Raw genomic sequence first — 21,318 nt, forward strand, 5'->3', positions numbered from 1 at the left:
GTAAATATTCCACATAATCCCATATGAAGTTATATTCACACATCTGCTATCCTGTCTGTATCTGTGGATCCACACTAGCAGACAGGGGTTGAGGGCCACAATAATACTGAGCAGGGCCCCGGCTCTTAGCAGTGGATATGCCAGAAAGTGTACATGACAGATGCCACCATGCCTAATACCTGGGGCAATGTAAGCACCCTGTGCAGTGAATGCGGTGTGTGGGAGTTGTTTGGATGTACGTGCATCACGTTTTCTGGAGACCTATGTGTGAACAGAGCCTTACCCTGACCTATATGCCATTGGGGGCCGTTGTAACATTGCTCTGAGAGAAAGCCACCCAATGAATTCTGTGAGCGGATGTTACCCGGCATCTGTTACCCATCTAACAAACCAACGTAATCCACAAAGGGCTGAATGGAATATGAAGAAAAATTCTGGCCGAGAGAAGAGAGTCCCCTGCCAGTTCTCTCCCCAGAGAGGAGGATGGGACAAGTTACTGAGCAATCCACGATACAGCGCTGGGTCCCAGCTGTCATCTTCCTCTAAGCCTGGCAGACAGGATCAGTAGGGCTGGTGCGCTCTACCAGCTCTGCTACGTGATGTAAGTGACCCCTGCTGGATCCTCACAAGTGTGTAAGCCATTATCGGCAATTTCATCAGGAAGTCTTAAAGGGGTTGTCCACTACAGACAATCTATATTAGCAGGTTCCATGAAGATAAGCTGATCACGTGGTGTAAGAGTTTGTCCAGAGTTGGGTTCTTACATATGAAACACATTTTTTGCAGATGGCGGGTCCAGAGCAACCAGACAATCCCTTTAAGGAACACCCTTTCTGCAGGCAACATGTTATAGAGCAGGCAGAGCGGAGCAGATAGACACATAGCGGTCATATTGTCAATCATTGATCTAAACCTCTGCTTATTCTTAGGAGTCCATAGGGCGGTCCTACTCATAACTGGCAGCTGCCCCTGTTTAAGTTCACAAATAGTACTGTCAATCATTTATAAGGCCCGCCCGATGGACTTTTTAAGTATAATATGAGCAAGGATGTCAGTCAATTTACAGGTTATAGCTTCTTTTCAGAGACTCACCGATAAATACATGTAAGTGGAAAGTTTATTTTTTCCCTAGAGCTTTCTTGTAAAACGTATAATAGGACAGACAGCGGGAGGACTTCTATCTGCAGGGAGCTATAGGCAGGGGGGTTGGTCTGTGGTTTAGTAGGTCACTAGGTCTGGTGACAACCTGTAGTGGATTCTCAGCAGGTCAGACCTCTGATATAACCAGACAGCGCACAGGGATAGGCACATAGAGGAGGAGGTCTAGATAGGTGCACACAAGCTGCAGGGCAATGCCAGGGACCAGTCTAGTCACCTCTATATAGCCAGGACCAGGGGAGGAAGACAAGACCGGGGGACAAGATAAAAAGAACAGCTTACTTTGATGAGGTTAAGTCTGTCATACTGAAACAAAAACACAGAGAAAATTAGAGCTAAGACCACAGAGCACAGAAATATCACATAAAGAGCCCAATGTTGGCCGGGGGGGGGGGGGCTAATCTGCTCCCCTGACTATCCCCCATGACTTATAGCTAAATAACTATATACAAACCTGCAATGAGTCTGACATACTAGGCCAGAGAGAGGTAGGTAGATATTTTGTCCTGCTGCTACATAAGGAAAGACATGAGCCTGGTCTCAGAATGACAGATAATATAATGAACAGGGTGCAGACCAGGCTGAAACGTGAAACGTTCTGGAGCAATATAGGAGCAAAGAACAAGGCTATAAGGGTTAGCCATACCCATAAGACACCTGTCGGCCAACTGCTCCTTCTCTCCATCCCCCAATATACATGCACACTCGGCTGACCATGTATACGTTATTAATGGATAGCGGCAGAAGCCTCTGGTGGTGGTTTCTCTCCCCAAGAACAAAAGGATGGGGTAATTTACATCTAACATGCTCAATCGTTGTCTCCCTCAACATCTGGCATAGGGGGGAGAATCAGGAGGCCAATACACAAAATGTAAATGTATCAGGTGTATGGCCAACTCATAGTAGGGACTATACCTTCAAAGGTTCTATCCAAAGGAGTAGAGAAAAGGCAGACTAAAGCAGAGATTGTTCCCCCCCAGAAGAGACACTTAGGGTATGACTTATATTACACCATACAGTGGAAACACATATGAATGCAGCCCGACTTCTTATATATGATACTAATAGTGTATTGACAGATGGTGCTCTCGGACTGGGGTTTGCAAGAAGAAAAGCTGAGTAATACAATGGTGTTAAAGGGGTGTTTGGTGGTTGCAAAAAATTATAAGAAAAAAAAAAAAGGGGGGGGGGGGGGGGAAGGTTATACATACTCATCTACCCCTGGTCCCCCACAGCTCCTATTTGACTCCAGTCCCATGACCTACTGCGCTCCTCTGAGATGAGTACCTGGTGCAGAACTTGCCTGCTCAGCCAATCACTGTAGGAGGCAGGAGCCCGCTGTGAGCAGTGATTGGCTGAGCAGGGCCTGGACCAAGCACTTGTCTCAGGAGCAAGAAGAAGACAGTCAGCCATAAACAGGAATCAACTGCAGTGGACTATAACTTTATAGCACTTTTTTCGAATGGTTAATAAGTTACAAAGAAAAACAGGATCTTAGTAAGACGACACTGGGACAGTCAGAAAAGCAGTAATATGGCACTGCACAATCTTGCAGACACCCCCATTACACAGTTAGCCTTCATTCACACTTCTGTATTTAGGATCCATATTCTCTTATTGTTGCTATAGAAGTCAATAGGTTGAATGGAAAACCACACGCTCTTTTATTTGTATAGCTCACGACAGTATTTGTTCTGCAAAAAACAAACAGTCTATTCTTCAACAGAAAGGGAACAACATACAGATGTAGGGGCTGCCAACATAATGAAGTACTGTCTGCGCCACTTACAGTTTTGGTGGTTTTTGCATTAATGTATATAAAAAATTACAGATGAGCAAATCGCTGATCTCAATGAAGCGGAAGTGGTTAGTTTGATCAGCGCTCCGCTCATCCATTCCAGCCTACAGCCTTCCAGCGCTGCTTTGCTCCCTGTCGCTCCACCTCGGGTACTGGGGAGAAGATGGATCTAATCCTGGGAAACTGGGAGAAGTTTCTCAGGATTGGATCCGGCTTTTCCCGGCATCCTGAGAGGAGCGGCAGGGAGCAGAGCAGCGCTGGAAGGCTTCGTTGAGATCAGCGAGTCTCTTATCGGTAATTTTTATATAATATAATATATTTTAATAAATATATAGTTATCCTAACATATCCAACAGTGTCATACCAGTGCTAGTTATGCTCTTCTTGAGAAAAAGTATAATATATAAAATATATATATATATATATATATATATATATATATATATATATATCACACACACACTGTATGTGTATATATATATATATATATATATATATATATATATATATATACACACAGGGTTTGTTGCTGACATAGTCAGTAATGTACTTGGTTCCTGAGAGTCCGCGCGATTTATCATTCCCCCCCCCCTTCCTTGACACTAACAATTCCTTCCCCAGTCCTGAGCTGCTGCTTTCTGCTGAAGACAAAAAAAAAAAATGTTTATGAACAGTTCTTTCCCTCTCTGCTTCCAACTCCCTTCCAAGACAACTGATGTTAACAGCTCCCTGGACAGCTGTTTTTGCACTCTGTAATGCAGGAAGGGTTACTCTGAGGCCAAGGTGCTAATGACTTCAACTGTGATTATCGCTCCCAGCATTACAGAACAGAGAGACAACTGACCAGGGACCCTGTGTACATCAGCTGTCTTGGAAAGGGAGGGGGTTCAGAGCGGAGACAGAGGGAACAGCTCATGCACAGTTTTCTGTGTCTTCAATACAAAGCAGCAGCCCAGAAATGGGAGAAGGAGACTGAAAACATAAGTATGGAACGAATTGTTAGTATCCAGGGGGACGGGGGTGATTCAATATGTATTTTACCTGAGCAAATTTCCCATTGAATTCTATGTTGTGTCACCGGCATCCTGTTAGTATGTACAAGATCCATATTAAAAAAAAAAAAACAGGACAAACAGGGATGCGGGATACTACAAAAAAATACATACTGCATCATTTGAGTTTGGTATTGCATCTTACTTTCACTGAAGTAAATTGAGCAGAGTTGTAATACCACACACATCCTGAACAAAAGCGTTGCGCTGTTTTTAAAATGAAGCAGCTGTGTTTTTTTTTTTAATGCTGGATAATGGCTGATAATCTGACATTCAGCACCACCCACTAGTGAGAATGTAGTGGATACTCACCATACACCGACCATTACTTCTATCCTCTGGGGTCTACAGTATTTAAGAAGAGGGTGATTGTGGGAAATACCCCTTCTGACCATTATCACAGCTCTTATTGGGGTTGTCATCTGGTTTAAGCAGTGGGGGTTGTATCATAACTAGGCAGATTTACATTCAGGACTCTAGGAAAGCTGGGTGACGACCATTGCTGGAGTCGTACTACTGAGAGAAGAGCTGAAGAGAAGCCGCTGAACATAAGGTTTATCCACTTGACAGAAAAGGACGACTCAAGGACTTCGATTTACTGGAGATTTGGGGGATTTTAAAGGGGAAGCTCTTTAATGTCATAGCCTTAGGCGTCCGCACAGTAAACTCTGCTATTTCAGCGACATAACTCTGCTCAGTCATATACAGTATAAGCTGCAATGCTGACAACGAAAAGTAAAGGAATAAAATGAAGACACCTCTTCTTGGAGCCGTCCATCCGGTCACATTGGTTCACTTTCACCATGACGGCTGTGACCTTGGAGATGCTGCACACGTCTGCCACTTGTGAGGTGACACAATGTCACCAGTGTTTGTTTCCAGGATAGGATGTCGGGTCTTGGCAGCGTTCTCAAAGGGACGTTTACAGGTCTATTGGCTGTAACACGGAGGCGACCAGTGATGACAACCTCTTGACTGTGGCTCAATGCTAAAGCGAAGCTTCCTGGAAAGCAGCAGCAGATACATAGCGGAGAATAACCCACATACAGTATTGGATCAGTATACGCCGCCATCTACCGCGTGATATTATTTGTTATATCCTCCACAGACCCGCCACTTGGGGCTTGTCCCAGATACTATATAATATCGAGCACAGATTGTATGCGGCACCTTAAAGAACTGGAAAATAGAAGCTAGGTAGACACCTATGAAACACCACGGCCTCTTGAATTAACGTGGTATATGGCTAAACCCGGTAAATTTATGCACTGCATACATCATTGGATATTCTGGCTGAATGACCGGAGAGCTTTCAGCTGAGGACTAAAATATTTGCTGCACATTAAGCAAATTGAGGAGCCCCGGGCCACATGTCCAGTCAGACGAGATGCGGGGGCTCCGGTCACAGTGTCATCTCTGTTCTGTAACCCTAGCGGTGTCAGCCTTTCCCTCCAAGTGAGAATTCAATATAATGACAGACCGTGTGTATAGGATTCCTTATTGCCTAATATAATATGCTGTTTGGGTGGAGTAACCCTTTAGGGCCCACAGCATTCCCTATAATAGGCATTTGTCTAGACCAGGGATGGGGAACCTTCGGCCCTCCAGCTGTTGCAAAACTACAATTCCCATCATGCCTGGACAGCCGTTGGCTGTCCAGGCATGATGGGAATTGTAGTTTTGCAACAGCTGGAGGGCCGAAGGTTCCCCATCCCTGTCTATACACTCAGTGAAACACCTGTATACCACTAACAACCTGATAACTAGATGCATGCATTCAGCACAATATTCCTCCTCCTATTGAGTGACCATCCAGCAGTGCCGTACAGTCCCTACAGCAGAGGGACCACAGTCCTGAGGTCACACATAATTGTATGTGTATTATTGTCTTCTCTCCAGGATCTGAGCTCCTCAAGGTCAGGACCAGTGAGGGTCCCAGAGGTGGGATCCAGACAATCGTAAGTGATAATCATTTTATAAAGTCACTTTTTCTGCTTCAGACATGTTTTATATTTGACACCTCCCAGTTTTTGGTAGTAAAGGGGTTATCAAGCTCTACAAAAACATGGCCACCTTCTTCTAGAGACAGCATCACTTTGGTCCCCAGTTCAGGTGTGGTTTGCTAATAAGCTCTATTCACTTCAATGGAACTGATTTACAAAACCTGCACCCAAACAGGTGACAACAGTGGTGCTGTCTCTGGAAGAAAGTGGCCATGTTTGTAGCGCTGGATAACCCCTTCAAAAACGGTTGTACCCAGCAGACAAGAGGGTGGAGAGTTGAAAGAGCTTACATGGAGGGTTAAACTAGCTATAGATAGGGAGGAGGGCATACAGGAGAACAGCTCACACAGGCTGAAGATAGGGAAAAGAGCATACATGGAGGGCAGCTCACACAGACTGCAGATAGGAGGGATATAATGCATGGAGGGCAGCTCGCACAGGCTGCAGACAGGGAGGATAGAATGCATGGAGGGCAGCTCACACAGACTGCAGATAGGAGGGACAGAATGCATGGAGGGCAGCTCACACAGGCTGAAGATAGGAAGGAGAGAACAGAAGAGGGCAGCTCACACCGGCTATAGATAGGGACCAGAGCATGCAGGAGGGCAGCTCACACCGGCTGTAGATAGGGAGCAGAGCATACATGGAGAGTAGCTCTCAAAGATGACAGGTCGGCGAAAATACATGAAGAGCAGCTCACACAATCTGCAGATAGGAGGGAGAGGGTACATGGAGGGCAGCTTACACAGACTGCAGATAGGAGGGAGAGGGTACATGGAGGGCAGCTTACACAGACTGCAGATAGGAGGGAGAACATACATAGAGGAAAGCATATATAAGGCAGTTTGCAGGGCAGTATTACATGGGCTGTATACAAGTGTAAAGGGACAGATAGCAAACTCAAGACCCCTGCACACACATGTATTACAGGGAGTATACCTTTACATAAGAAGAATCTGAACCTAAAGAGCAGACAGCATACTGCATTGGGGGGGCTGAGAATAAATAAACACATGAAGATTGCAGACTGAGTTACATTTTAACCCAATGAAACAACTAACAAGTTAAATAATTTTTTTCCATGACAAAGGCATCCATTGTCTTAAAGCAGTGGGGAAGAACCTGCAGCTCTCCAGCTTTTGCACAACTACAATCCCCATCATGCCTGGAGAGTCAAAGCAAATGCTGGTGGGAATTGTAGTTTTACTACAGCTGGATGGTGGCAGGTTCTCCACTACTACTTTAAAGGGTTCAGTGCACAACAAAGTTATCCAATACTGCACAATAACAATACTGTGTATCATCCACCATTAAATTCTACTGGAAAGATGAAAATCACATAATTGAAAATAGACGCAACCTGTCCGAACCTGGTATGGTATAGCAGAAAGCATACTATATAATGGAACGTATTGTGAAAGAAGCCCCATATAGCTGTGTGGTAGGGAGGGGGCATACAGTAAAAGGGAAGTGGTGGATAATGTGTGTGAACATTCTCATCATGTGGTACATGCACCACCAGCGCTCACAGAGAAATCACATCTATTTTAAGCCAGGCTGCTTCTTCTTCTCACGTACCCAGCCTCACAGCACAAACCACAGCATCGAGCAGGGATAAGGCCTCTGCTGTAATGTAACTTTGCATCGTCCTTATTTTAGGAGAGTGTCCTATTTCCAGCAAGTAATAATTTGCTGATTACAAGTTTATCGTCCCCTGTAGAGATCTCCAGAAGCCTCCCCCATTCTAACCGGTGCTTGTCAGCTAGTAGCAGAGGATGGGGAGCTTCCAAGAGAGGAGCAAACACACCAGTATTGGACCCTCTTAGATTCAGCATAGAAAATTCATTCTAGGATACACTGACACATAACAGTCTAATTATTTACATATAGTCATAAAGCCAATGCCCGAAGAGTCGGCAGACCCCCATCTAGATGTAGCACTCAAACAGCGTGTAATAATGCTGCTTTATGAATTGGCCTAAGACCATAGGTGATGAGCACATGCCTATATGTGAAGGACCCATGACTATAAGGAAGGAGTCCATGGCCATAAACAAAGGGCCCATGACCATACATGAAGGACCCATCACTAAGAAGCCCATGGCTATACATGAAAGTCCAATTACCATAAGTACAGATCCCATGACTATACATGAAGGGTGTCATGACTATAGGTAAGGAGTCCTTGGCTATACAAGATGGGCCGATGACCATAAGTAAGAAGCCCATGACTATAAGTAAGTAGCCCATGGCCATATGGAGGCCCCATGCCCATGAGTAAGGAACCCTTAACTTTCTTTGAACTTGCAAAAAAAGACAATAATACCCACACTGATTCACATGTACACTCATGTACAACATTCTGGTTTGGCCATTTTAGTACAAATGTTTATGGGAGTCCGAATACATTTGCACTACAATGTTTTACATAACGTTTCCAGCTATCAGTCACTTTACGGTGGCATCAGTGGTCAGGGTATGGCGGTATTATTAGTAACCACTGTATGGTGGGTATGACTCATTAAATAATGCTAATATTTGGTCACAATAGAGTATTATTAACCAGTCACTGTGTTGTGATAACATTCTGGTAGTAATACATGATGGAGGAATGGCAGTAGTAACCAGTCCCTGTTTGGCAGCATTATTGGTCAGAATATGATGGTGGGGGGTTTCAGTGTGTGTATATTTTTTTTGTGCTGGGTAGGTGGGGGTAATCGATTGTACTCGGTATTAATCAGTCATTGTAGGTGTTATTAATAAGTATAAGGCTCTGTTCACACACACAGGATCTGCAGCAGATATGATTTAGCAGATTTAAAAGGTGCAGATTCTGTGTTGTATTCCATCATTTAGTCACATTGGTATCTGCTGCAGATCCTGTACGTGTGAATGGACCCTTAGATTACGGATTGTGATGAGCCAGTTCTCTTGTGTTGGGGCTAATGCAGAATAAATTATAGCCCACTCCCCTGGACTCTCGGGATGAAGAGTGGAGGAGATTGTTTAGTAAATCTACATGTGACAGGAATGAGTTTCCTTCTTTTCCAGACACATTGCAGAAAAAAGGTAGCGTGTGCCAGCAGAAGTGGTGACTGTAATTGATAAATTACCTCTCTTGTCTGAATAGGGGCGTATTTGGCATCAGTACCCAGGGCAGCCAGAGCTTTAACTACGGCCCTGGACCAGAGTGGTTAAATCCTCTGATAATAATCGTAATACCCGACAAGAAGAACTGAGGGTTATAGGAAATGATTCCCTCTGACTGTCTCCAGATGCAAGTAGGTCTGGAAGAGACTGAACTCACAGGACAGATGGATGAAGCTTGACACCCACTATAGTGCGGAGCTAAATACAGAACCCTCATAAATTATCGCCGCTATAGTCAGATTTAGTAACAATTAAGGACGTGTTTTCAGACAGGCTCATATCTATGTGACTACCACAGATCTCTGCAATAAAAGTGAAGCTCTGACCCCTTCCAATCCTTAGAATGGAGGCGCTATAGAGCTCCTTGAAAAGGAAACGGGCAGCATGAAACATACAGTAGTCAGCACTTGGTAATAGAGCTGAGTAATTTTTTTCTGAAATGCTCAGGTTTTTCTGAGAAATTATTCTTTTAAAACCAGAGGGAAGGGGGTAACCAGTCATCAGGGTGGTCCCCGGCAGAGTGGCCTTGGGGTCTCCCCCCTCGGATAAATTAATTCAAGATGATGATGATTTCTCTAAAACGCTTAGGATTTCAGAATATTCATAATTTGATGTATTACTGAAGAACGACTTAGCTTTATGCTGCATGTGGTTCAGGCAGCACAAAACAGCTGTCCCTTCACACAACGGAATTGTTGCAGAATTTCAAGCGAAGTCCACTTGAAATTCCACCTGTCCCATTGATTCAATAGGAAGTGAGATGTCCTGTTGAATCAATGGGACAGGCAGAACTTCATGCGGACTCCACGCAAATTCCGTACTGTAAACAGACCCTTAGCGCTGCGGACAATTCACATTTTTTTTTTCTTACAAAACTAGTATTGCCGACAGCAGCTACATGCACAGCAAAGCTTGTTACTTGTTTGTAACTCTTCATTAGAAAACCCCATTGAAGATAGGTATGCAGTATGTTCAGCAAACATAGCTAAGGCAGATGGCACAAAGACTGAGCTGCAGCCGCTTCCAAACCAGAGGAGACCTGATTCCTCATCACATACCTTAAGAAAACCTTCAAGTAAGCTTCACAATGAGCGAATTGACAGTACCAGGGTAGAGAAGTGTTTCACTAGGCACGGCCATCAGCTTAGAGTTCAAAGGCAGCCGGCTGACAAGCCGATGGCCGAGCCTAGTGAAGCGCCTCTCTTTGCTACTACAGTAAATTTGCCCATTCCCATTCACATCCCCTCCATCGAAGACTGACAAAAATAGCAAACAAGTTGGTGTGTTTTCTTGTTCTGGCAAAATATTGGACGGCATGGCGGAAACCCAACAGATCCCAAATAAAGTCAATGTAATACTTTGGGTGCAAATCACGTCCAGCGACCTCCAATAGTCAGCTTTAGTATAAAACCAAATCATACTCATAACTAGGGATAGAAGACAAGCAGAACAGAGTTCTTTATTGGTTACTAGTGTTGATAGAGTCTGATGATGGACCGAGCACCTTGTGGTGCTCCTGTAAAGGTGGCCATACACCTTCAATACCTGACAGCCCATCGCTTGGCCGTCAGTTTTACATTACATTTTTTCATTCTATATTATGTATGTTTTGTCCCCTGAATGGGTATTTATACGAAATCTACAAAAATTAGTACGAAAAAAACGTAAAAGGTTAACCAAGCACCCTCCGCACTGTCTGCTCTGCCGCGCAGGGGGTACTTAGTTATATGCTTGAGTTTCCCATTGATTTCACTGCGGTTTGTTACTCGAGTTGAGCGCTCCAGTATTTAAAGCGAACCAATTACTCAGCTTTTCCTACTAGCATTTTTTTATTCCGGCTCATGAGAGGCAGGTTGACAGGCAGAAAGCTGTGACTAGCCACAACCCAGATGACTAGTTCCCGGCTCCCTGTCTTCCGGGCGCTGCTCGTAGCATTACATAGAAAATCTGTGAGTGATTGGTTCGCTCTCTGACCACTATTGGTTACACATTGCCAATCTGCAGTCAAAACATCTAACAAATAAGAAAAGCATGGCCACTTTCTTCCAGAAACAGCACGTCTCCTGTGCTCAGTTTGAGTGTATGGAGCTGAATTGTAACACAACACACAGCCTGAGGACAGGGGTAGTGATGTTGTTGCAAATATGTAGCTGTGCTTTTTCTAATCCTGGACAACGTCCTTATACAGGCTGATGATAAAGTAAAAAGAAAGGGGAATTACAGGATCATCTTGTTAAGTATTTGTCCTCTATATACCCATTATAATGTTCTTTCTGTACCACAAACAGCACATTCTTATACCCAGAACACCTTGGGGGAGATTTATCAAACATGGTGTAAAGTGAAACTGGCTCAGTTGCCCCTAGCAACCAATCAGATTCCACCTTTCATTCATCACAGAGTCTTTGGAAAATGAAAGGTGGAATCTGATTGGTTGCTAGGGGTAACTGATCCAGTTTCACTTTACAGCATGTTTGATAAATCTCCCCCCTTGTCCAGGCAGCCGTCCCATCATCAGCGTCCAGTCATATAGGGTAATGGAGGTAACACGCACCTTGGAATTCTTGCCTCCACTGCGTCCTGACTGAGAGGATCCGCTCCGCTGCACGCCGGGTTCTGGGGTCGGAGGAGATTTGTCTGATGAATGGTCCGAACTTTTCTCCACCATGACTTCTCCTTCACTCTGCTGGGGTGTCGGAGAGCGGGAGCGCTTGCGCAGGATGGGGGAGCAGGCAGGCGAGCTTCGGTTCGAGTTACTTGCCGTGCTATGGTGAAAAGACAGCAGGGTTACACAGGGTACAGATGACTTGTCTGTCGGATATCCTGAGCTCTTACAGGTGATAGCCAGAGCTACAGTCATACCGGTTTATCATTGTACAATGAAAAGTTGAAGTGAAAGTTCAGCAACTTTCTAATAAACTTTTTGTTTTGGCATGTAACCTTTTTCAGGCCTCGTAGGGTCTGCACAGCTGAGGGTTCGCTACTGTTGTATCCAGTCTTTATAACCCTCTGACCAGTATAAATCTCTCATCTTAAAGGGTTTGTTACAGTGTATCAGGCTCTGTTCACACTACCATCAGGGTCTCCGCCAGCAGTACCATCATAGCGGACGTAAGAACAGCTCCACATGTACAGAACAGACACCAGTACAGGACCTGATCAGTCTGAGAGCTCTGTTGGATTCTGTCTGTGATGGATCTGGCACTCCTGATAATGTGAACTGAGCCTTAGGGCCCATTCACACTGCGGAAAACAGGCGGAAACTCAATGCAGAGTCCCCGCCGTGGACTCTGCTCGGAATTCCGCCTGCCTTACTGCCTTAGTGTTAAGTATAGGGTGCCTCCGCTTTCCACTGAAAGAACTGACATGTACATTCTTTCAAAGGAGAACCGCGGAACCCTATACATAACATTGAGGCAGGCAGAATTTCCGCCTGTTTTCTGCAGTGTGAATGGGCCCTTGGGGGTTAGAGCCTCACAAAGGATTACCCGGCCTAGATACAAGTGCAGCAAACCCTCAGCTCTGCCCAACTCTGTTTCCATTCACTGACAGCAAGAGCTTGATAAGAAGGGATTTATACAGTATGCAAGGATTATTGGGAAGGTGCAGAACAATTCATTGTACAATAAATAAGCATAAAGGAAGTTATCTAAAATACAAAGCAGAAACTACTATTAACCCTATAATATAGCACAAGTAATGGCAATAGGAAAATGTATCTAAATGTAGCAGAAGCTGCAAGTGTCTGAGAGGAAAGCAGAAGCAGATACAGTGTATCCGAGTCCCGGCAGATCACAGGGTCACGGTGCATCCGAGATCACAGGGTCACTGTGTATATGAGTCCCGGCAGATCACAGGGTCACAGTGCATCCGAGATCACAGGGTCACTGTGTATATGAGTCCCGGCAGATCACAGGGTCACAGTGCATCCGAGATCACAGGGTCACTGTGTATATGAGTCCCGGCAGATCACAGGGTCACGGTGCATCCGAGTCCCGGCAGATCACAGGGTCACGGCGTATCAAGAGTCCCAGGAGATCACAGGGTCACGGTGTATCAGAGTCCCGGGAGATCACGGGGTCACTGTGTATCCGAGCCGTGGCAGATCACAGGGTCACTGTGTATCCGAGCCCTGGCAGATCACAGGGTCACTGTGTATCCGAGCCCTGGCAGATCACAGGGTCACTGTGTATCCGAGCCCTGGCAGATCACAGGGTCACTGTGTATCCGAGCCCTGGCAGATCACAGGGTCACTGTGTATCCGAGCCCTGGCAGATCACAGGGTCACTGTGTATCCGAGCCCTGGCAGATCACAGGGTCACTGTGTATCCGCATCCTGGCAGATCACAGGGTCAGTTGTGCAGGATGTAAAGGGGAGCGAGCAGCAGGGGGATTGTATGGACAAGCATTATGAGCAAAGACGAAAACAGCTAAAGCCACAAGCAGAGCAAGGGAGGTGTATACACAACGCATAGCGGTATCCCTGCAAGTCACCGGGACTAGGAATGACATGCATGATAAAAGAAGCCATAGACCATGGGGAGAGGGTGCCAAGATGGAGACACAAAGTCCTTCACTGTGGGCTGAGAGACAAAATGAGACAGGTCAAGGTAAAAGGATGAGCATGTATAGGCAGCAATAGGAAAGTAACCCCCCGTCCCCCCCAATCCTGATATAAAGTAACATGGCACCCATCCCTCTCGGAAATGCCCACATGTAAAAATAAACTTCAGTTCTTCTTGTAAGTAATTGTGAAACTTCATATCTTACGTGAGCAGTGTGTGATGTTCCCCCGCCTGACCAACACAATCTTATCACCTCTAGAGTCACGGCCACATCCTCAGCACGACCGCTGACCAGCACCTTAAAGAGTCACTGTTGTATTTTTTTTTTTTTTTTTTGCAGAAATCAATAGTCCAGGCGATTTTAAGAAACTTTGTAATTGGGTTTATTAGCCAAATATGCCATTATCTGCATTTAAAAAGCCTTTTCCCAGGTCCCCCCCTCCCTCCTCTTTTCCATCCACTGCAAAAAATCAGGAAATTGTGACTTGTTGCATCAGACGTACCCTGTCTGCTCTAGGGAGAGGGGAGGAGGGAGGAGGGAGTTAGCCGACAGCAGAAAGCAGATAACAGAGGATTACAGGCACGGAGCTGGGTGACAGCTGTAATCAGGGCTCAGAGAGGTCAGTGGTGAGTGTCAGAGGAGATAGCCGGTGATGTATTTGTAGATTAACTCTTTGTTGTCCTGTTTTGGTCTTTTATTTAGCGCTCTCCATAGGAGAACAATGAAGACAGGGGGGAGAGCTTCAAATTGCTTTTTCATGATAAAAATACATTTTTCGGCTTATAAACCCAATTACAAAGTTTCTTAAAATCGCCTGGACTATTGATTTCTGCAAAAAAAAATAAAAAAAATAAAAATTTACGACAGTGACACTTTAAAGCCTATAGATGAGCGATCCTATCACACTGGTCAGGCTCTGCAACGTTCTCCAAACACTGAGCATCTGATTCCTTGCTGCTGCAGAAGTTGGATGCCACCCTAAGGCTGACAGGAAAACATGGATACAGCCGCAGGCCTCCAAGACTCCATCCAAGTTCTCTAGATGCCAGTAATCATTACTTTATATGTATTATGAAGAAATAAAGCTACATCTTCATAGGTCTGTGAAAAAATTGTGCTGAGTTTCTCTTCTGCAGCCCCCTTGTATACACATACACTGTGATGCTGACTGGTGTCCTGTTCACAGTGAAACATAGCACAGAAGCAGCCCTGAGGGCTAAGACCTATTGCTCCTGTCCTGAAGAAACTTCTGATTGTATGACCACATTAAAAGGGTTATCAAGGATTAAAAAAAAAAAGCTACTTTCTTGCAAAACAAGCGCCACCCCTGACCTCAGGTTGTGTGTGGTATTACAATTCACCTCCATTCACTTCAATGAAACAGAACTGCAAAATAAAAAACCCAAACTGAGGACAGGAGAGACGCTGTATCTGCGAGAAAACAGCCATGCCTTTCTAAGCCTGGATAACCCCTTATAAGTGGATGTGGTCTTTAGCTGTTGAGAACAACAACCCCTATCATACCTTGAGCATAGGAACTGTAGGTTTTCAAGAGTTTGGGAGCTACAGGTTGGAGACCAGTTCTTTAGAGGTTGTGACTGCCTATGGGTTCTGGTTGTGACATATGTAACATGTATGATGAGAAATGAGAGCCACACATCGAGGACATCACCTTATGGGATGAGCAATGCTACCTGGGAGTGTCAGAGCATGATGGGAGCTGTAGTTTTAGAAGAACTGCTCTATCCCAGTGTTTCCCAACTCCAGTCCTTCATCCTCTGGTGGTGATACCTAATGCACCTGCGAAATACTAAGGAAATCCTCAAAACATGACCTGTTTGGGGGAAGTGTGAGGACTAGAGATGAGAAACACTGATCTACAATAATGGGGACTCTCCAACTATTGCAAAAACTACTAGGCTGGGAGTTGTAGTTTTGTATAAGCTGAAGAGCCATAGATTAGGGGAACACTGGCATACAGGTTTGTTCAGGGACAGAGAAATAAAGGCTGGAGACTAACTTCTCCTCTGCTTTACTATGATAACAGTAATAACAGTCTGCTCACTATGAATACATGGAGTCTGTACTGAAGCAGCACTAATAATAAAGGCCTATGGAGAAAATATTGTTTGTACTATAAGAATCCAGAACGAGTATAAGGGTGTCCCCCGCCTTTATGGTCTGGTGCACTTTTAACAACTGCAAACTCATCAGATGCTCCAAACTTTCCACCAGTGATGGGAAAAACCATATGACAAAGACATGGAAACTTGTGCTGGTCTGGGCCGTCGTGATCAGCATTACCACAGCACGGCGGCCATCAATAATAACACAGTCATTCTGTTGTTACTGGCTATTATTTTTGGCCATGGCAAATCCATCCCGCTCCCCATGTGGTAAACTTCAAGATCCCGCTCTGCTCCCATATATCCTGATAGGACTATGTGGACCGGCAGTCTATGGGCCTATGCTTCCTCCTCCCCAGGACGGGACAGAAGATGCTGCGTCATATGAGGACAGTGATGGGGAATAGACTTGGTCCTTAGTTTGTACAGTCTCCAGGCAGCAGTCAATCCCCCAGTGTATGATACTATTAAATTAATATTAATGGATAGTAAGCATCTCCTGGACTCTTTATAGAGATGTGCCGCGTCTTGTCCTGTGGTAACCTACCTTCTGGGGTGACTTCAAGCCCCAATCCTCAGGAGAGATGTAATAGCAGGGAAGGACACAGGGCCCCGGCTGCTCCATCCACCTGCTCGTCGTACCCCAGGGAGCGTGCAACTTATCCGGCGTACAACACAACTTCACTATCACACAGGCAAACTAGACACAAAAAGGCCAGGCACCACCCTGTCGGTGTATGCGGCCCGGGGTGCCCGGCTGGTGACAGAACACAGTGCACACCTGCAGTATAGACGGCACATGTGCTGGACACAGGCACCTTGTAGACGTCCACACACACTGCAGTGATGCCCGGGATGACGCATTGGTAATTTAAGCATCTCTCAGGGTGGGAGCAGCCGCAGCCTTTTGTCAGAGCACCATTCCTAGCAAAGCATGAAGAGGGGGGACAGCAGCGAGTCCGCAGCTCAATGTGTCACAATGCAGAGACAGTCCCACAGCATGCACAGAGCTTCACTCCATACCACCCCCCACCATCATGGGAGGGATGAAGACACAGATCCATACTGTGCATCCACATCACTGCAAGGTCACAGGCACCAACAAACTGCGAGCTGGAAGAGAGAACAGACAGAAGCCTCAGCAGCACTAACCTGGCAGCCATGAGAGGATGAGCCAGCATCATTGCTTGATCCATTCATTCATGCAGAAAAAACAGCAGGGGGCAGGGAAGACAGCGAGCGGGCAGGAGGGCTACTCACCTCCAAATCCATCTCAGTGCCCCCTCCACCTATACAAGGGGGGCTTATCTGGCTGATATAGGAAGGGAAGCCTTTTATTTCAGCTGTTTCTCTGTCACCCTCCTGCAGCTGAGTCTGAGCGATGGGAGGGAACAGTCATTCATGGACCACCCCTCCTCCCTGACTCACAGCTGCTCCTGCGCTGCCTTCTTGCCTGTCATCTACACTCGTCCCGATTTTTTTCCCCTTTTACCAGGAAGATCTTGCCCTGTCCCCGCTGCCTAGATGTGCTGGCACTGTCCTGCTGTCATGCCCGGGGATGCCAGCCTGTCACATGACCCTGACACATGTGCATCTAACTGCAGCAACATAATGCCCGGCCTGAGGAGGAGTGACGGCCAATGCAGCATTCACCACACAGACACTAAAGTGCAAGACCACAACCACTAAAATAGAAGCAAAAACAATATTATAAAGTAAATGTAAAGGCTGAAAAAAAGAACTTTCATCATTGTCTTTTAGGAGGCTCCACTGCAGAATCTGCCTGTATGATGGATAGAAGAACGGCGCAGAATTCGGTTATGTTTAACAATTATCTTGTGTACAGTTATAAGCCATAAAAACACACACTATTAAATATATATACACACAGTCTCTCTATCATAATATATATATATATATATATATATATATATATATATACACACACACACACACACACACACACACACACACACACACACACACACACACACACACACATATATATATATATATATATATACACACATATATATATATATATACACATATATATACATACATACATACATATACACACACACACACACACATTAATATGATGCTAGATTAGGTTCTGTTGTGCACCATACAGTAAAATTATTCTATTCTAGGTCAGTAGAGAATGTATACAAAACAAAGCTACGAAATAAATCAGGTGCCTCTGCACATTTTTTACAATGCCATGGTGGCAAATGTGATGTTTTCACTGTCTATGGCATAGAAAAAATAACCCCAAAAATTAGAGGAGGGGATACAGAAAAATTTCTCAAAAAACCAAGAGGCATACTGGCAATTTAAGTTAGGTACCAGAGCACCAGAAGGAATGAATGTACGCAGGGAATTTATGTATCATTATTAATAAATAACACAATTTAAAATTATTTCTTATTATTTTATATGCAAATATTACTTTCCCTGTAAAAATTCTCCATGTTCATGCTCCATTTTATAAGCACAAATTTCATAACATACATGCAAAGTACCAAATACACACATATTGGGATAGTCATCTAAGAAAAGTTGTCACTCAGACATAGTTAGGGCACTATTCACACAGCCTAGACATCATCGCACACAATGGTGCCTGATATCCAATATGTATCCATTTAATTATTTCTAACGAAATGTACTTATTAATGTTGAAGCTAATGTTTATGTTTGTGCTTTTATTCACATGGTGCATAGATTTTTATATTCTTATTCCTCTTACAAACAAGTAACCGTATTCTTTGTCCATGTATTCACAGCATGTGAAATTAGTTCTTTTAATTGTATTCCTCTATTCACTTGTATGTACACCTGCATGGTGACTATTTAAGGGAAGTAATGAGGGGGAGGCACTAGGTGAACAAGAGTGCGCATGCGCTCGAAACGCGTCTAATCTGTGGGGTCACTGCATGTTGGTCTTCTGCTGTTTATTGCAACGAAACTGAATAAATGAAAAAAAACTTCTTTGCCAAGTGCTGGACTGTTGAACTTTTTCTTCAATGATACAAAACAAAGCACATTTTTTGTGTGCGACATATACATTATACTGTGAGGTTACACTACATACTGTACATGCAGAGTGGTCACAGGGTCATACATCCTCCCAGCCATAGCCATCACACATCTCTGACTTCTGATCTATGTGTTATTACCGCTCATACTACTATAGCAGCTGCTATTATACAGACGACATCAAGAAAAACTTTTTCGTGTCACACTCCAAGAGAAGTGAGAAAGATGATATAATAAATCTGGAATTTATAAACTACCTACATACTGGGGTTCCCAATAATGGAACGTTACGGCATGACAGGATGATAGTACACTGACACTTGGGGGACAGGATAAGGACACGCTGACACTTGGGGGACAGGATAAGGACACGCTGATACTCGGGGGACAGGATAAGGACACGCTGACACTCGGGGTACAGGATAAGGAAACGCTGACACTCGGGGGACAGGATAAGGACACGCTGACACTCGGGGGACAGGATAAGGACACGCTGACACTCGGGGGACAGGATAAGGACACGCTGACACTCGGGGGACAGGATAAGGACACGCTGACACTCGGGGGACAGGATAAGGACACGCTGACACTCGGGGGACAGGATAAGGACACGCTGACACTCGGGGGACAGGATAAGGACACGCTGATACTCGGGGGACAGGATAAGGACACGCTGACACACGGGGGACAGGATAAGGACACGCTGACACTTGGGGGGCAGGATAAAGACACTTGGGGTACAGGATAAGGACACGCTGACACTCGGGGGACAGGATAAGGACACGCTGACACTTGGGGGACAGGATAATGACACTTGGGGTACAGGATAATGACACTTGGGGTACAGGATAAGGACACGCTGATACTCGGGGGACAGGATAAGATCACTTGGGGTACAGGATAAGGACACGCTGACACTCGGGGGACAGGATAAGGACACGCTGACACTCGGGGGACAGGATAAGGACACGCTGACACTTGGGGGATAGGATAAAGACACGCTGACACTTGGGGTACAGGATAATGACACTTGGGGTACAGGATAATGACACTTGGGGTACAGGATAAGGACACTTGGGGTACAGGATAAGGACACTTGGGGTACAGGATAAGGACACGCTGACATTTGGGGTGCAGGATAATGACACTTGGGGTACAGGATAAGGACACGCTGACACTTGGGGTACAGGATAATGGCACTTGGGGTACAGGATAAGGACACGCTGACACTTGGGGTACAGGATAATGGCACGCTGATACTTAGACATACACAGCGTGTCAGAATTACACTCAGTCATGCTTCCTCCTCACAATGTTCCTCTTTGTCTCGTTCCGAGACAAAACAAATACTTGAAGTGGTGCAGAAGCCCGGCCTGTCAGCCTGTTGTGCCACTTTTTATCTTGCCAAGTTTAGGGGTCACAATCCTGAACTGTGAAGTGAATAAGACACAGAGGCACATGGCAGCTATTGTCCGCTCCTAGATGGATGGGATCACCTATACTACCAGCCATCAGCCGGTCTGCACTATACACTCACCATCTGTCCCTATATTACTCCAGACGCTTACAAAGCATCTCTTGATGGCGGCTTTTTCACCCAGATCTGCATTCCAGCATTAGCAGCTCCGCAGCTGGACCACACATGGCCGGCAGACGCCGCCGCACGACCACTGCTACCCTGCAATAAACACATCACCTGAAGCCATATTACATACTAACACAAGGCCTGTATGAGAGCAGGGTACTAATATATCAGGCCGCCAGAGAGACCCATGATAATCCAAGCACATTTGTGGCCTGTCTAGTCTACGTTTACCCAGGACTAATAAATCTGCCCCGGTGTGGCTTGGGAGCACTCTGTCGGCCATGTTGTGCTTTTCTTTCCGTTTGGTGCATGTACTATGTGTGTCCCATACATGAGACTATGACCACCCCAGCGGACCAGTCGGACCAGACTCATACTGACAGGGGCCCTCCCTGCTAACATCTTTAGGTTACTCCTTGTCCTTCACACTGTAATATGCTGTGTATGATATCTTTGCTGCGTACAACAGCGCCATTGTTACAACTCTAGTGTTGTTTAGGTGAGAGCCATTGCCAAGCATTGAGAACTTGTACATGTTCCCTATCGGAATCTGCCAGCACAGACTGAGTGTCTAGCAGGGTGGTCACCACCATCCGACCACAGAGGTCATCATACTATTCATAAAGGGGCCGACCACAAGACCACCCCCCGTGTCGGACCATCTTACTCACTGCCACCATAAGGTTTTGTCATAAGTGTCATCATAGTTCACAATTACTGGTGAATTGTTATATAAAGAAATGCACGCAGATGGGCGGGGGCCCGTATTTGGTTCTCGTAGGGGGGCCAGTATACGGTTCTCGTAGGGGGGCCCGTATACGGTTCATGTACGGGGGCC

General features: G+C 45.4%; 1 protein-coding gene across 2 annotated transcripts in view; it reads right to left on the reverse strand.

The window, feature by feature from the left end:
- Positions 1-21,318, reverse strand: part of GRAMD1B (GRAM domain containing 1B) — a 159,786-nt gene that overhangs the window by 63,163 nt on the left and 75,305 nt on the right. For both annotated transcript variants that reach the window (XM_069948857.1, XM_069948858.1), the window contains exon 3: positions 11,716-11,926. In XM_069948857.1, the coding sequence (XP_069804958.1) occupies positions 11,716-11,926 (211 nt within the window). The remainder of the gene's footprint in view (positions 1-11,715; positions 11,927-21,318) is intronic.

The sequence above is a fragment of the Dendropsophus ebraccatus genome, chromosome 12 (assembly GCF_027789765.1).
Source record: "Dendropsophus ebraccatus isolate aDenEbr1 chromosome 12, aDenEbr1.pat, whole genome shotgun sequence".
In the NCBI taxonomy this organism is placed as follows: domain Eukaryota; kingdom Metazoa; phylum Chordata; class Amphibia; order Anura; family Hylidae; genus Dendropsophus; species Dendropsophus ebraccatus.